The 18722-nt window shown below is 43.5% G+C and overlaps 1 protein-coding gene across 7 annotated transcripts in view; it reads right to left on the bottom strand.

Moving 5' to 3' along the window:
- The window catches only part of LOC132815081 (focal adhesion kinase 1), a 557743-nt gene that overhangs the window by 391331 nt on the left and 147690 nt on the right, over positions 1 to 18722 (bottom strand). For 6 of the 7 annotated variants that reach the window (XM_060823815.1, XM_060823817.1, XM_060823821.1 and 3 more), the window contains exon 2: positions 16485 to 16511. Coding sequence is in view for 4 of the 7 variants with exons in the window: in XM_060823821.1 (XP_060679804.1) it covers positions 16485 to 16511 (27 nt within the window). In the remaining 3 variants the exon portion in view is untranslated. Of the gene's footprint in view, positions 1 to 16461; positions 16512 to 18722 lie in introns of all 7 variants that reach the window. The other variant, XM_060823816.1, reaches the window with a different exon arrangement.

Genomic DNA, 18722 nt, shown 5'->3' with positions numbered 1-18722 from the left:
TGGAGGTTGGGTTGGTGGGGGGTGTGGACCTGATGAGGGAGTCACGAAGGGAGTGGTCTTTGCGGAACGCTGATAGGGGAGGGGAGGGAAATATATCCCTGGTGGTGGGGTCCATTTGGAGGTGGCGGAAATGACGGCGGATGATACGCTGTATACGGAGGTTGGTGGGGTGGTAGGTGAGAACCAGTGGGGTTCTGTCTTGGTGGCGGTTGGAGGAGCAGGGCTCAAGGGCGGATGAGCGGGAAGTGGAGGAGATGCGGTGGAGGGCATCGTCGATCACGTTTGGGGGGAATCTGCGGTCCTTGAAGGAGGCCATCTGGGCTGTGCGGTGTTGGAACTGGTCCTCCTGGGAGCAGATGCGGCGGAGACGAAGGAATTGGGAATATGGGATGGAGTTTTTACAAGGGGCAGGGTGGGAGGAGGTGTAGTCCAGGTAGCTGTGGGAGTCAGTCGGTTTATAGTAGATGTCTGTGTTGAGTCGGTCACCCGAGACAGAAATGGAAAGGTCTAGGAAGGGGAGGGAGGAGTCTGAGACAGTCCAGGTGAATTTCAGGTCGGGATGGAAGGTGTTAGTAAAGTTGATGAACTGTTCAACCTCCTCGTGGAAGCACGAGACAGCGCCGATACAGTCATCGATGTAGCGGAGGAAAAGGTGGGGGGGTGGTGCCAGTGTAGTTGCGGAAGATGGACTGTTCCACATATCCTACGAAGAGACAGGCATAGCTGGGGCCCAGGCGGGTGCCCATGGCAACTCCTTTAGTTTGGAGGAAGTGGGAGGATTGAAAAGAGAAGTTATTCAGGGTGAGGACCAGTTCAGTCAGTTGAAGGAGGGTGTCAGTGGAAGGGTACTGGTTGGTGCGGCGGGAAAGGAAGAAGCGGAGGGCTTTGAGTCCTTCGTGATGGGGGATGGAGGTGTACAGGGACTGGATGTCCATCGTGAAAACCTCCGTATACAACGTATCATCCGCCGTCATTTCCGCCACCTCCAAACGGACCCCACCACCAGGGATATATTTCCCTCCCCTCCCCTATCAGCGTTCCGCAAAGACCACTCCCTTCGTGACTCCCTCATCAGGTCCACACCCCCCACCAACCCAACCTCCACTCCCGGCACCTTCCCCTGCAACCGCAGGAAATGTAAAACTTGTGCCCACACCTCCTCCCTCACTTCCCTCCAAGGCCCCAAGGGATCCTTCCATATCCGCCACAAGTTCACCTGTACCTCCACACACATCATCTATTGCATCCGCTGCACCCGATGTGGCCTCCTCTATATTGGGGAGACGGGCCGCTTACTTGCGGAACGCTTCAGAGAACACCTCTGGGCCGCCCGGACCAACCAACCCAACCACCCCGTGGCTCAACACTTTAACTCTCCCTCCCACTCCACCGAGGACATGCAGGTCCTTGGACTCCTCCACCGGCAGAACATAACAACACGACGGCTGGAGGAGGAGCGCCTCATCTTCCGCCTGGGAACCCTCCAACCACAAGGAATGAACTCAGATTTCTCCAGTTTCCTCATTTCCCCTCCCCCCACTTAGTCTCAGTCGGTTCCCTCAACTCAGCACCGCCTTCCTAACCTGCAATCTTCTTCCTAACCTCTAAGCTCCCACCCCACTCCGGCCTATCACCCTCACCTTGACCTCCTTCCACCTATCACATCTCCATCGCCCCTCCCCCAAGTCCCTCCTCCCTACCTTTTATCTTAGCCTGCTTGGCACCTTTCCTCATTCCTGATGAAGGGCTTATGCCCGAAACGTCGAATTTTCTATTCCTTGGATGCTGCCTAACCTGCTGTGCTTTAACCAGTAACACATTTTCAGCTGTGATCTCCAGCATCTGCTGACCTCATTTTTTACCTGTTGAGATTTTCCATCAATTTCTGTTTTCACTCCATTTGACTTCCCTATTACCACTGAACTTAGATACCACCCTTTTCTAATTCATGCACAATGATTTCTAAATCCCGCTGCTCTGTAGCTTTCTGTAGTTTTTCTCCATTTAAATAATATTCAGCTCCTCTACTTTTCCTGCCAAGGTGCACAACTTCACGTTTTCCAAAATTTATTTTCAATAATATCTGGGTGTCTTCATACTCCAGTCACTGAAGGTAAACATACAGATGCAGCAAGGCGACAAATATGATACTTCAACAATACAGGAGCAGAGATGTCTTCTTACAGTTATACAGGGCTTTTGTGAGACCATACCACAATACTATATGCAGTTTTGGTCTCCTCATTTAACCTACTTGTATTCATTTGTAAATTTATTTATTTATTGAAACGTACTTTCCCACCTATTTTAGCATCATCTGCAAATGTGCTCATAGTACCTATTATCCATTCATTCACATTATTAACAGATTGTAAATAGCTGGAGACCAGCGGACCAGGTCCTGTGGCATTCCAATAGTTACATTCTGCCAACCAGAAAAGTCGTCATTTATCGTGACTTTCTGCTTATTGGCTAGTTTGCCAATCCTCTATCCAAGCTAATAAATTACCGCAGCCCCTTTGATCGTGCCCTGTGGACTAACCTTTTATGCATCATCTTACCAAATACTTTCTTGAAATCCAGATTTACTACCTCTACAGGATCCACATTATCCATTTAGCTTGTTAAATCTTCAAAGAATTCTAGCAAATTGGTCAAACGCCACTTACCCTTTTAACTATATTGACTCTAATGGGTTGCAGCAGAAAATGTGTTGCTGGAAAAGCGCAGCAGGTCAGGCAGCATCCAAGGAGCAGGAGAATTGACGTTTCGGGCATGAGCCCTTCTTCAGGAAGAATTTTCAGCTCTGATCTCCAGCATCTGCAGTCCTCACTTTCTCCTCTAATGGGTTGCATTTTGATTTGCCAAAATGTCCTGCTATTACTTTCTTAATGATGGAATCTAACAATTTTCCAATGACATAAGTTAAGCTAACTGGTCTGTTTCCTACTTTCTGCTTCCCTCCCTTTTTGAATACGGGTAACATCCGAGGATGCATTCCATAAGGTCCGGGAACTGGTCAAATTTGAGCCCCAATTGTTTCCTTTGTACTGGTTCTCTCATTTTAGTTATTGTATTGATTTCAGTCCCCTTTTATCCCTTGAATATTTAATCTTCTTTAAAATATTATGTGTCTTCTATTGACGACGGATGCAAAATAGTTATCCAACTCTCATGCCATTTTCTGGCTCCCCATTATTATTTCCACAACTGCATTCTCCAAAAAGACTAGGTTCACTTTGTTCTGACTTTCTTTGTACATTTAAAGAAGCTCTTTCTGTCCAACTTAACATTACTTGCGAGCTCCCTTCCCTTGCAGTTTCTTTTTTCCTTTGTTTTGGTCAGGTTTTATTCATTTACTTTCCCAATCCTCTATGTTTTCTTTCAATTTCATGCTCTCCTTAGTTTCGTTGGCTTCAGTGGTTAGTTTTTCCTATTCCTACAATCCTTTTTCCTTTTTGGAATATATCTTTATTACGAGTCATAACTTTTTTAAAACATCTCCCATTGCTCCTTAACCGAGGTCCACAAGCAGGAGGCTGGAAGAACACAGCAAGCCAGGAAGCATCAGGATGTGGAGAAGTCAACATCATTTCTCCAAGATTCATTTAACAGAATGCTGTAGCTCACTTTGCCCTTATGACTCTCCAACTCTGATACACATTTCTCACCAAACTGGGCAAAAAGGGGACATGAGATAGCTTTGGCAAATAGAATTAAGGAGAATCCAAAGAGTTTTTACAAAGATGCTAAGGACAAAAGGGGTAACTAGGGAGAGAATAGGGCCCCTCAAAGATCAGCAGGTTGGCCTTTGTGTGGAGCCGCAGAAAATGGGGGAGATACTAATTGATTATTTTGCATCAGTATTTACTGTGGAAAAGGATACGGAAAATATAGACGGTAGGGAAATAGATGGTGAAGTATTGCAGAATGTCCAATTACAGAGGAGGAAGTGCTGGATGTCTTGAAATGGTTAAAGGTGGATAAATCCCCAGGACCTGATCAGGTGTACCCTAGAACTTGGTGGGAAGCTAGAGAAGTGATTGCTGGGCCTCTTGCTCAGATACTTGTATCATCGATAGTCACAGGTGAGGTGCCGGAAGACTGGAGGTTGGCTGATGTGATGCCACTGTTTAAGAAGGGCTGTAAGGACAAGCCAGGGAAGTATAGAACAGTGAGCCTGACGTCGGCGGTGGGCAAGTTGGGCGGCACGGTGGCACAGTGGTTAGCACTGCTGCCTCACAGCACCAGGGACCCGGGTTCAATTCCCACCTCAGGTGACTGACTGTGTGGAGTCTGCACATTCTCCCCGTGTCTGCGTGGGTTTCCTCCGGGTGCTCCGGTTTCCTCCCACAGTCCAAAGATGTGCCGGTCAGGCGAATTGGCCATGCTAAATTGCCCATAGTGTTTGGTCAGGGGTAAATGTAAGGGTATGGGTGGGTTGCGCTTTAGGCGGGTCGGTGTGGACTTGTTGGGCCGAAGGGCCTTTTTTTAGATTAGATTACTTGCAGTGTGGAAACAGGCCCTTCGGCCCAACAAGTCCACACCGACCCGCCGAAGCGCAACCCACCCATACCCCTACATTTACCCCTTACCTAACACTACGGGCAATTTAGCATGGCCAATTCACCTAACCTGCACATCTTTGGACTGTGGGAGGAAACCGGAGCACCCGGAGGAAACCCACGCAGACACGGGGAGAACGTGCAAACTCCACACAGTCAGTCGCCTGAGTTGGGAATTGAACCCGGGTCTCAGGCACTGTGAGGCAGCAGTGCTAACCGCTGTGCCACCGTGCCGCCCACACTGTTTCCACACTGTAAGTAATCTAATCTAATAAGCCAAGTTGTTGGAGGGAATCCTGAGGGACAGGATGTACATGTATTTGGAAAGGCAAGGACCAATTGGGGATAGTCAACATGGCTGTGTGTGTGGGAAATCATGTCTCACAAACCTGACTGAGTTTTTCGAGGAAGTAACAAAGAGGATTGATGAATGCAGATCTATATGGACTTCAGTAAGGCGTTCATCAAGGTTCCCCATGGGAGACTGGTCAGTAAGGTTAGGTCTTATGGAATACAGGGAGAACTAGCCATTTGGATACAGAACTAGCTCAATGGTAGAAGACAGAGGGTTCTGGTGGAGGGTTGTTTTTCAGACTGGAAGCCTGTGACCAGTGGAGTGCCACAAGGATCGGTGCTGGGCCCTCTACTTTTTGTCATTTACACAAATGATTTGGATGAGAGCATAAGAGATACAGTTAGTACGTTTGCAGATGACACCAAAATTGGAGGTGTAGTGGACAGCGAAGAGGGTTACCTCATATTACAACAGGGTCTTGACCAGATGGGCCAATGGGCTGAGAAGTGGCAGATGGAATTTAATTCAGATAAATGCGAAGTACTGCATTTTTTTAAAGCAAATCTTAGCAGGACTTATACACTTAATGGTAAGGTCCTAGGGAATGTTGCTAAATAAAGAGACCTTGGAGTGCAGGTTCATAGCTCCTTGAATGTGGAGTTACAGGTAGATAGGATAGCGAAGGCGACATTTGGTATGCTTTCCTTTATTGGTCAGAGTATTGAGTACAGGAGTTGGGAGGTCATGTTGCGGCTGTACAGGACATAGGTTAGGACACTGTTGGAATATTGCGTGCAATTCTGGTCTCCTGCCTATCAGAAAGATGTTGTGAAACTTGAAAGAGTTCAGAAAAAACTTACAAGGATGTTGCCAGGGTTGGAGGATTTGAGATATGGGGAGAGGCTGAACAGACTAGGGCTGGAGCATCTGAGGTTAAGGGGTGACCTTATAGAGGTTTAGAAAATTATGAGGGGCATGGATAGGGTAAATAGACAAAGTCTTTTCCCGGGGGTCAGGGGGTCCAGAACTAGAGGGCATAGGTTTAGGGTGAGAGGGGAAAGATATAAAAGACACCTACGGGACAACTTTTTCACACAGAGGGTGGTACGTGTATGGAATGAGCTGCCAGAGAAAGTGGTGGAGGCCGGTATAATTGCAACATTCAAGAGGCATTTGGATGGATATATGAATAGGAAAGGTTTGGAGGGATATGGGCCCTGTGCTGGCATGTGAGACTAGATTAGGTTGGGATATCTGGTCAGCATGGACGGGTTGGACCGAAGGATCTGTTTCCATGCTGTACATCTCTATGACTATGAATATTAAAATCCTACATGTTACAGTCACTGTTTTCTGCTCCCTTACTCAGATCATTTATCAGATAAGACAATAGACAATAGGTGCAGGAGTAGGCCATTCTGCCCTTCGAGCCTGCACCACCATTCAATATGATCATGGCTGATCATCCTTAATCAGTATCCTGTTCCTGCCTTATCTCCATAACCCTTGATTCCACAATCCTTGAAAGTTCTAACCAACTCTTTCTTAAATAAATCCAGATTCTGGGCCTCCACTGCCCTCTGGGGAAGAGCATTCCACACAGCCACCACTCTCTGGGTGAAGAAGTTTCTCCTTATCTCTGTCCTAAATGGTCTACCCCTTATTTTTAAGCTGTGTCCTCTGGTTCGGCACTCACCCATCAGCGGAAACATGTTTCCTGCCTCCAGTGTATCCAATCCTTAAATAATCTTATATGTCTCAATCAGATCCTCTCTCAGTCTTCTAAACTCAAGGGTATACAAGCCCAGTTGCTCCAGTCTTTCAGTGTAAGGAAATCCCTCCATTCCAGGAATTGACCTCGTGAACCTACGCTACACTCCCTCAATAGCCAGAATGTCTTTCCTCCAATTTGGAGATCAGAACTGCACACACTACTCCAGGTGCGGTCTCACCAGGACCCTGTACAGCTACTGAAGAACCTCTTTGCTTCTATACTCAATCCCTCTTGTTATGAAGGCCAGCATGCTATTAGCTTCTTCACTACCTGCTATACCTGCATGCTTACCTTCATTGACTGGTGTACAAGAACACCCAGATCTCTCTGTACTGCTCCTTTACCTAAATTGATTCCATTGAGGTAGTAATCTGCCTTCCTGTTCTTGCCACCAAAGTGGATAACCATATATTTATCCACATTAAACTGCATCTGCCACGCATCTGACCACTCACCTAACTTGTCCAGGTCACCCTGTAATATCCTAACATCCTCCTCACATTTCACCCTGCCACCCAGCTTAGTATCATCAGCAAATTTGCTAATGTTATTGCTAATACCATCTTCTATATCGTTAACATATATTGTAAAAAGCTGCGGTCCCAGTACTGATCCCTGCGGTACCCCACTGGTCACTGGCTGCCATTCCGAAAATGGAGCCGTTTATCACTACTCTTTGTTTGCTATCAGTCAACCAACTTTCAATCCAAGTTAGTACTTTGCCCACATTTTACATTAACCAGGTCCAAAATAACCTAATCCCTGGTTAGATCCACGTGGTGTTCTAGGAAACTGCCTGAATCTACTGTACAAATTCTCCCTCATAGGTACCTCTGCCAAGTTGATTTTTCCCATCTACATGATTATCATCACCACCCATGGTTATGGTACTGCCATCTTTTGATGCACTCATCATCTCCCAGTTCATTTTCTGACTGACAATACAGATACTGTTGGGGGGGGGGGGGGGGGGGGGGGAGGAGGAGGAGGAGGATCTTACAGACTAATGTGTGGCCTTCCGCCAATGTCTTTTATTCCCCTTGTTATTATTTACCCCCACCTATATGGATTCTTTTGCTTAAAGATACTATTTCATTCCATGTCAACAATGCTACCCCACGATATCCCTTTCTGTTCTTTTGAAAAGTCAAACATGCCTGACATTTAATTACCAGTTGTGATCAACTTATAACTGTTACAGAGACATGGTTACAAGATCAATCTCACTAATCTGTATTTCTGCCAACACTTATTGCTTCAAATATTAAGTGCATCGTTACAAAGACTTACTAATTTTGCCATTTAACCTTGCTTTTTATCCAGTTTGACCCTATTTGCTGCTGTTTTTCTACATTTATACACTTTATTCCTTATCATCATTGTCCAAATATTTGTTCTGCAATTTTGCCATATCCTTTTGTTTTGTATGCTTATGTAACCCATCTCCCAAACTATCCCACTCAATTCTAATTAGCTTAAAGTCCTCCCTGCAATTGGAGTTAATTGTCAGGACACTAGTCCCAGTATGGTTGAAATGAAGTTCTACTGACCAGAACAGTTCTCTTCTACTTCAGTCATGGTGTCAATGTCCCATGAACTGAAATCCATTTCAGCAACACCAATCTTTGAGCCAATCATTTAACTTGGACTTTATTTACCCAATGCCAGCTTGCCGTGACTCAGGAAGTAACTCCAAGGTTTTACTGTGAAGGTTCTGCTTTTTAATGGAGCACCTAATTCTTCAAAATCTTTCAGGAGAACCTTTTTTCTAGTCCAATCAATATTATGACAACATGGACAACAACAACTGGATACAATCTTCCCTACTCCAAGTTTTTCTCCAGACCCGAGGGGATAACCTTAAATTTTGGCACCTGGAAGCCAACACAGTCTTGGGGACTCACACTCATGGTTCTCTGCAGCAATGTGTATCCCTCTTATTGTACTATACCTTATACTACTAAATTCCTATTTCCTCCACCAACTTGAATGACTCCACGTACCACAGTGCTTTCATCAGTTCACTCAATGCCTGCTATGGTCTTCAATTTAATTTGCATAGCTTGCTAGAACTTTGTGAACATTGATCGACTGTAGGAGTCATGGCTCCTCAAACACTTCCCCCTGGTCCACACACCTGACTCACCTGTGGTCTCACACTCCATCATCCTGATCACATGCCAAATTTGAAATCACTAGTTTAAGTGATGTGACTGCCTCATGAACCAATCTCTCCTGGTAACCTTCTCCCTCCCTGATATGGAGCAATGTTAGCAGCTCAGATTCCAGCTCAGCTCAATTAAAATCCAAAGTTGTAAACACTTCAGACAGATTGTTCATTCTTGATTATCTCAGTGTTCACTAGCTTCGACATGGTGCAGTTGTATCACATCTTACTATTAGGTGTTCAAAGTTTGTGAGAAGATTTGTAGCTCAGGTGCTCGTTGTTGTAGGTCTGTTCACCGAGCTAGGAATTTGTGTTGCAGACGTTTCGTCCCCTGTCTAGGTGACATCCTCAGGGAGGTTCCCAAGCACTGAGGATGTCACCTAGACAGGGGACGAAACGTCTGCAACACAAATTCCCAGCTCGGCGAACAGAACCACAACAACATCTTACTATTGTATTGTATTTTATTTAATCTATTACTTCAGAATCCCTGCTCTTTACACATTACTGTAATTACTTTCTTTTTAAATAAACGTGAGTACCAACTTTATATAAGTTATTTTTTAAAGAGTAAATAGAGGACAAAGATTAGAGAGCTTATCACAAATTGAAGACTTTGGCTTCACATTAGACTAGAAATATTCATTAATCCAACTCACAAGCGCAGTTGCTTTTCCTACACTCATGTCACCTTTTGATTTGTGGCATCACTCCAATGCTGGACCCACTATTACTCTTGATTGCATCTTAAATCCTCTCCTACTCATCACTGTCTCTAGAGATTCTGCTTGTTGAGGTAAACCTTAAAAGTTCCAGTTATCACCCTGCCCCAGCCCAAATGTCCATTTTGAACTAAATTCCCAGGTACATTCACTCAGTCTTTGTCTCACTCAGCTGGAGTCTCCACTCACACTGTCTATAAAGTTGAAAAAACTCCTTTCCAACCTTGGAGTTATTTGCAGTCACTTTTTAGCTACAGTAATTAGCATCTCCTTTCGACAAGGGACGATGATATCTGCCACTATTGAAAGCTGCCTCTTTTAATTTAGCTATTCTATCTTTCTTAAAGATGATAAGAGATTTCCAGGCAACACTTAGATTCTAGTTTGGGAATGGCCATTCCCTGGCATTTTTCTGACACAAATATTAATTGCCACTTGGCAGCTGGATATTGTCCAGGTCTTGATGTATACAAACATGTAGCTGAGGAATGAAATCATCAGCAAACATTCCCACTTCTAACTTATGATGGAGGGTCATTGATAAATCAGAAGGAGGAGGTTGAATGGTATCTTGAGGAATCCCTGGGGCCAAAATGGCTGAGCTCTAACAATCTCAATTACTTTTTGTGCTGGGTATGACTCTAACCAGTGGAGATATTTCCCCATGATTTTTATTGCCTCTAATTTTGCTCAGGGTGTTTGATGACCATTCCATTGGAATACAATTGTGTTGCTCCTGAGAGCCCTCAGTGCTTCATCTATGTCCAGTCTTGAATTGCTAGATCTATTTGAAATCTATCACATGTAGCATGGTGGTAATGTCTCACAATGGCATGAAGTGTATTCTCAATGTGAAGAAGAGGCACCACAAGGCCTATGTGGTGACCACTAATACCAATACAGTAATGGACACTTGTATCTATAGGAGTCAGACTGATGACGATGAGGACGTGGATGTTTTTCTCACCACAGACCCAGTGTAGCAGCTGAGTCCTATGGACTCTACTAGTTTTACGGTACTGCGAAGAATCTCATGGACACTGAAGGCTCCCATCTCATGTACCAATAGTGCTTCAAGTAGTGTTTCACTTGGAGGAGTAGTGATTTGTCAGCGGATCGGCAATGAGGGGTGTATAGTGTGATCTGCAAAGGGCTTAATTTATTGTTTGACCTGATGCCATGAGACTTTGTGGAGTCCAGAATCAGTGCTGCAGTCTTACAGGGCAACTCTCTCCTGACTGTATACCACTGTCACCTCTCGACACCCTAGAAATGGTGGTGGTGGCATCTAGGACAAAGTTATCATCACGATTCGTCATACTCTCAGAATTGTACCTTGTGTAGACAAGATATAGTTGTTATAGAGTCAGAGATATACAGCATGGAAACAGACCTTCTGATCCAACTCGTCCATGCCAAACAGATATCTTTAATAGATGTAGTCCCATTTGCCAGTATTTAGCTCATATCACTCTAAACCCTTCCTATTCATCTACCCATTCAGATGTCTCTTAAATGTTGTTATTCTACCAACCTCCACCACTTCCTTTGGCAGCTCATTCCATGCACACACTACCCTATGCGTCAAAAATTTGCCTCTTTTAAATCTTTCTCCTCTCCGCTTAAATCCCTACCCTAGGAAAAATACGTTATCTATTCACCCTATCTATGCCCCTCATGATTTTATAAACTTCTACAATGTGAGCCTCCGATGTTCCAGGGAAAATAACCTCAGTCTATTCAACCTCTCCCTACAGCTTAAACCACCTCCAACCCTAGCAATGTCCTTGTAAATCTTTCCTGAACCTTTTCAAGTTTCACAATATCCTTCCAATAGCAGGGAGACCAGAATTGTTTGATATGGATAAGAGACAGCACTCAATCTGGCATTTACTCCAAAAAGAAACGCAGGATTTTGCAAGGTCAACAGGACTGAATTTTCTATTCTTATTTTCCAGCTCTTAATCAATGCCAGATGGTCTGTCCAGTTTCATTCCTTTGTCATCTTTTAGCAGTTTGATACACTGAGTAGTTGTTAGGCCATTCCACAAGGCAGTTAAGAACAAACCACTTGGCTATGGGGATCTGGAATCACATGTAGGCCATACAAGGAAGGACCTCAATGAACCAGATGGGTGCTTTGACAATTGATAATAATTTCATGGTCATCATTAGATTTCTGATTCCAGATTTTTCAAAATTCTAATTTCACTATCTCTCAAGTCCCGAAATACTGTCACCGAACTAGTATGGATTACTAGCTCAGTGACAATATCACTACATTATCACCTTCAACATCTTAAAAGAAGAAAAACAATGTATGAAATCAAAGAGGTACATGATCAAGAGTTTAGTGTCTAAGCAACTGAAGGAGTCAATAAAAACAGATGAACAGTAGGGCTGAGAGGTTGGAGAGAGAAAGGAATGGGTGAGCACATGAAAGTAAATGAAACCAAGGATTAGAATTTTCAAGTTAAGAGATTCTTGACTGGAGGCAACAGCGGTCAGTGAGCACAGCATGCTTAGGAGAAGAGAGCTTGATGGGAGTCAAAATTCAAAGTTTTGGATGGGTTCACAAGTAGAGGGGTAAAATGACATAGACCACTGTGGACTGAGCTGGAATAGTTAAGTATGGAAGTAACGAATCACTGAGATAAATGATTCCAATATTATGCTTCAATGCTTCTTTTGCAATGCTGTTGGGTATTTAATGTTGCTGAATCCAATTAGCTTCCGAAAAATCTTAAGTAGATTTCTTCACCTTGCCCCTTTCAATTTTGCCCAATTTAATGCACAATATGAAGATCAAAATGGCATGTCTGGATTCTTTTCCCGAATCTCTAATTACCATTACTGATTATTGGCAGATAAAGTACTTATTGTTCTTTCAGATTAATAATGATAATACTATACATCATCTACAAAGTTTTTGGAAAGAAACTAATTTTTGACATTAACCTCTTAGAATTAAATGCTGCCAGCCTCTTTCAAAAAAAAATAAGATGAACTTTAAAATATTCTATTATTACTATTTTCATATATTTTGGTGCATATTTCCCCTTTGCAAGCAGCCAATTAACACATTTCATCAATACCATTTTCTGCTGAAAGGACATTATTGTGAAATTTTTGCAAGGTTTGTAGCTCAAGTTGAGGTTTAGGTTGTAGGTTTGCTCGCTGAGCTGTAGGTTTGATGTCCAGATGTTTCATTACCTGGCTAGGTATAATCATCAGTGGTGACCTCCAAGTGAGGCATTATTGTGAAACATTGACCTGAGTTCTCTCCAAAGCTTCCACCTCATCTACTGAGTATTCAAGTAGTTTTAGTTTTTCTTACAATTTTACTTACTAGACTTCATTTTATGACAGTATAATGACATTAAATGAGTAAATGCAACAAGAGTCACAGAGAGATTAAGTACAAGATGCTGTTTTGCAAATCTAATGGCAAGTTTGAAACAAGTTGTTAATACTTTGATAATTCACAGCATAACTCTTCCTGGTGTGCAATTTCCACAACAATAAAAATGTTCTCATTATTTAGACACTAAGAAAATTCCCAGCAACTGTTGTTCACTAAAATGACTAGACTGCATTTTCCTCACATACTGTTAAGAGGCGATGTGCAAATTATATTAGCTACTTAAAATCAGCAAGAATAATTCTGTGCAGAATTTAATAATTCAGTCTCCTGTAACATGCACCACAAATTTAGAAGACTAACATGAATTTTTATGGTCAACTGTAAAATTCCCAACTGTTGTTCACTAAAATGACTAGACTACATTTTCCTCACATACTGTTAAGAGACTATGTGCAAATTATTGAATTTTTATGGTCAATTGGAATGGAGTGTGAAAAGCAGCAAGGCTGAAAACATATATGCAAAAGGAACATTGACAGATGCGCAGTGTGTGGCAATGAGGAAAAGGCTAAGGAAACAGCTAATCCCTACTTAAACCCATAGCAATACCTTGAACAAAGTCCCAGTCCACTTCCTGATTTTAAATTTAGTCAGTTAATCAAGACTCTCAGATAACAGTGCCTGATGCATCACAAAACAATTGATACAATCTTCACAAACTGCATACTGCAGTATTCCCCTTGTGAATTTGGTTTTCTTGCATTTCAGGCCTGAAGAATGGAGAAAAAAAAGCTTCAACTTTGTGTCTCATTGTGGCAATATAAAACAAAAGTAGGAAGGAAAAGAGGAAGTAACACAAAATCATGAGGGACACTAAAGAAAAAAAAAGATGAGATAATATGATTAATCGCCCATCGAACGTTGCAACCATTCAATATAATCTTGATCTTGGGATTCAACTCCACTTACTGCCTACTCCCTATTTCACTCAATTCCCTGAAACAATAAACATTTATCTATTTCTGACTTAAATGTAGTTAACGTGGTACATTCGTAATCATCTGGGATATAGAATTCCTCTGGTTCACAGTTATTTACATGAAGAAATTTCTTCGCATTTCAGTCTTACATGCTTAACCACTGATCCTGTGGTTATGCCTGTTCCAAACTTCCCAGCCAGAGGAAACAATCTTTGTACATACTTTAAGTCCCTTTAGAAGTTTAGTTTGTCCTAATTAACTTGCATCTCATTTGAGTGAGCTCGAGTGAATATATTCTCCTGCTCCTTGGATGCTGCCTGACCTGCTGTGCTTTTCCAGCTACACATTTTCAGCTCTGATCTCCAGCATCTGCAGTCCTCACCTTTCTCCTAGAAGATTTTAACCTATGGCAAATACTCTTGCAAGGATACCTTCCTTGCAGAAGCTCTCTTCCTCCCTCTACAAGGATCTCCGTGAGTCCCTCTCTCACTGCACCCCCCAGGTCATCTCCTCTGCCCCCACCCCCACTCCAGCCTATCACCCTCACCTTAACCTCCTCCCACCTAACACACTTCCAACGCCCCTCCCCCAAGTCCCTCCTCCCTACCTTTTATCTTAGCCTGCTTGGCACACTCTCCTCATTCCTGAAGAAGGGCCGATGCCCGAAACGTCGATTCTCCTGCTCCTTGGATGCTGCCTGATCTGCTGCGCTTTTCCAGCAACACATTTTCAGCTCTGATCTCCAGCATCTGCAGTCCTCACTTTCTCATAGATCTAGTTTATTCAGCCTGTATCACAGGACAACCCTCTCAATCCAGGAACCAGTCTTCTGAACCACAACTCTATGACCTCCATTGCAAGTGTACTTTTTTTACACACATGGAGACCAAATTCCTTAAGTGATCTCACAGGAGCCTTATAGACTCATTCTGATGCTCTCCTTGATGACAGTATTACCATTAATGACTTAAGACTACCAATCATTCAAAATGGCAGCAATTTGCCATCAAAGTGCATCAGTCTTTGAGTCACAGCAAAGGAAATAAAGCTAATCCCACACTTCGTCTGACATGTCCAAAAAGGCTTTTTGGTGAAAGTGCCCAGGATATATATCACTGTTTAAGCACTGCTCACTTATGTCAGTTTCTTCTCTGGCATTCCTTCAAAGAGCGGCAAGATTACTAAATATATTACTAAACCTCAAATTCCCTCTACCATCTTCCCATCTTGCAAAATGGTGATTTCATCGATGCTGATATGAATTTCACATCCTTTATTTGCATTGATAATTATTATACTACAGAAATTAGCTTGAACACCATACCCTTCATTGAATTATCTAGTATGATGAAATATCCATTTTCTCATTTTGCACATCCTGCCTTGCATTAATATTTCTCTACAGTGTCTCTATAACATTGATTTCTGTCAGAGCTCCTGTACCAATCTCAAACACATTCAGTGGACAGTATACAACATCAGTGCCATAGAGACTTACATGCCTAGAGAGAACACTTAGGCCTATTGCTTCCACGCCAGTACTTTCCTCGAGTCAAGTTTCAAATGTAACTAATTATAATGTTAACCTAGGGCATTATGAGGGTAAAAAGTAAGGTCTGCAGATGCCCGATGTGGCCTCCTCTATATTGGGGAGACGGGCCGCTTACTTGCGGAACGCTTCAGAGAACACCTCAGGGACGCCCGGCCCAACCAACCCAACCACCCCGTGGTTCAACACTTTAACTCTCCCTCCCACTCCACCGAGGACATGCAGATCCTTGGACTCCCCCACCGGCAAAACATAACAACACGACGGTTGGAGGAAGAACGCCTCATCTTCCGCCTGGGAACCCTCCAACCACAAGGGATGAACTCGGATTTCTCCAGTTTCCTCATTTCCCCTCCCCCCACCTTGTCTCAGTCGGTTCCCTCAACTCAGCACCGCCCTCCTAACCTGCAATCTTCTTCCTAACCTCTCCGCCCCCACCCCACTCCGGCCTATCACCCTCACCTTGACCTCCTTCCACCTATCACATCTCCATCGTCCCTCCCCCAAGTCCCTCCTCCCTACCTTTTATCTTAACCTGCCTGCCACCCTCTCCTCATTCCTGATGAAGGGCTTATGCCCGAAACGTCGAATTTCCTATTCCTTGGATGCTGCCTGACCTGCTGTGCTTTAACCAGCAACACATTTTCAACTAGTGCATTATGAATCAAGTGAGGCAGTCTTACTGTCTTCTCATACCCACAAAACATGGCAAAGGCAGTAAACGCTGATGTGGAAGTATGACTGACAAGTGGAAAGGACAAAAAACTCAAACCAGTTGCTACTTGTCTTTTAGTTTAAAAAACACCATAACTTTTAAATAAAAATATCATAGTTCAAGTCAAAGGCTGCACAATTTTTCAATTACTTTGACCAACAATGAAAACAATTAAGAGTGTGTCTGTTGTTCCTCATGTTATGTCGCATGAGATTCTCAGTAAGACAATTTTAGGTGATAAATTAGTAGTAACAATATTTTACCTACTTAAATAGTGAATGCATCAATAAGTTTTACTGACATTCCAGAAACAATAAATCTAAAACTTACATCAAAAGATAATGCACACTCACCTGCTCGATGGTGAGTAATGGTAAGATCTGTAAGGAAGAAAACAAACTATATTAATTTCATTATATAAAGTTTTACATTCATGCGTTATAGCATTGTCAAGATTCCTTGTAAGACACACAACAAAATTTGAATGATTATTAATGACAAAGAATTGAAGGCTTAGTGTGGAATCCCGTGGCACAAGCAACTGATGAAGTTAAGTCCCTCATTTCTATTTAAGCAGATTAGAATAATTGGTTGAAAATGAAATAAACAGTAAAGGTAAAGTCCCTATAGTCTGATTGAACCATAAGGTTCCTCTCCTATTAGAGTGAGAGCAAAAGCGAGCAAAGGAGGGAGAGAGGTGGTGAGGCGCACACACACACACACACACACACACACACACAGTGAGAGAGAAAGCGTGGGAGACTGGGAGGGAGGGAGGGAAGGAGAGAAAGAAAGGGAGAGCGCAAGGAAGGGAGAGAGAGAGCAAGGAAGGAAGAGAGAAAGGAAGGGACATCGATAGATTTAAAATGCTCTTTATAACAATCTTCTAAGTTCTGCAGAAACAAAGGCATCACACAAAACAATAATTATCAAATCAATACTTTTTCACAGTTGTAAACAGTATTTTTAAGAAAAACAAAATAACAAAAAGACATGAATTACAATCCATATGGCCTCCTTCTTCAAAGACCACAATTTCCCCCCAGACGTGATCGACGATGCTCTCCACCGCATCTCCTCCACTTCCCACTCCTCAGCCCTTGAGCCCCGTCCCTCCAATCGCCACCAGGACAGAACCCCACTGGTCCTCATCTCCATATACATCCTATCATCCGTCGTCATTTCCGCCACCTCCAGACGGACCCCACCACCAGGGATATATTTCCCTCCCCTCCCCTAGCAGCGTTCCGAAAAGACCACGCCTTCGTCAGGTCCACACCCCCCACCAACCCAACCTCCACTCCCGGCACCTTCCCCTGTAACCGCAAGAAATGCGAAACTTGCGCCCACACCACCCCTCTTACTTCCCTCCAAGGCCCCAAGGGATCCTTCCATATCCGCCACAAATTCACCTGCACCTCACACACATCATTTACTGCATCCGCTGCACCCGACGTGGCCTCCTCTATATTGGGGAGACAGGCCTCCGACTTGCAGAACAGTTCGAGCACATCTCTGGGACACCCAGACCAACCAACCACCCCGTGGCTCAACACTTCAACTCCCCCTCCCATTCCACCAAGGACATGCAGATCCTTGGACTCCTCCATTGCCAGACCATAGCAACATGACAGCTGAAGGAAGAGCGCCTCATCTTCCGCCTAGAAACCCTCCAACCACAAGGGATGAACTCAGATTTCTCCAGTTTCCTCATTTCCCCTCCCCTCACCTTGTCTCAGTCCCAACCCTCAAACTCAACACCACCTTCCTAACGTGCAATCTTCTTCCTGACCTCTCTGTCCCCACCCCGGCCTATCACCCTCACCTTAACCTCCCTCCACCAATTGCATTTCCAACGCCCCTCCCCCAAGTCCCTCCTCCCTACCTTTTATCTTAGCCTGCTTGGCACACTTTCCTCATTCCTGAAGAAGAGCTCATGCCCGAAACGTCGATTCACCTGCTCCTTGGACGCTGCGCTTTTCCAGCAACACATTTTCAGCTCATGCACAGTTCACATCTTGATACCAAAACATTTCACAACCAATGAAGTACTTTTAAAATGTAGTAATGAAAAACAGCAATCAATTGGATATATCAAGATTCCACAAATTAAATAAACAAACAAACAAACTAACAAACAGATAAGAACGTAAGTAGGAGGTATTGTGGGATATACATCCCCTTGACCCTGCTCCACCATTTAAAACAATAACGGCTGACCTCCACTTGTAACTTTACTTTCTTAACCAATCTCAAGTGCAAAGCTCCAGTGATCTCAGCTTTGAATATCCTAAACAAATTGGCATCCACAGCAATGGGAGATAAAAAATTCCAAATATTTACAACCACCCTTTTCACTCCACTTCTCTTCATCCCAAGAAACAGCCTAGAAAAATGTCATTGCACACTCTCTAAGGTAAGCATATACTTAATTAGGAGTAGTATTTTGTTGTTTAGGTATGATTTTGCAGGTGTCTCCTCAACAAAATACTCGATAATTACACCAAGACTTGTCCTCCCAAGAAACGTCTCCAGACCTTTTTGCAGACCCTTCGAGTCTTCGTTACACATGGTTTCCCACCAAGTTTGGA

The sequence above is a fragment of the Hemiscyllium ocellatum genome, chromosome 4, assembly GCF_020745735.1.
Source record: "Hemiscyllium ocellatum isolate sHemOce1 chromosome 4, sHemOce1.pat.X.cur, whole genome shotgun sequence".
Taxonomy (NCBI): domain Eukaryota; kingdom Metazoa; phylum Chordata; class Chondrichthyes; order Orectolobiformes; family Hemiscylliidae; genus Hemiscyllium; species Hemiscyllium ocellatum.
Note: the sequence above shows the minus strand (reverse complement) of the source record. Positions and strands in the feature narration are given on the sequence as shown.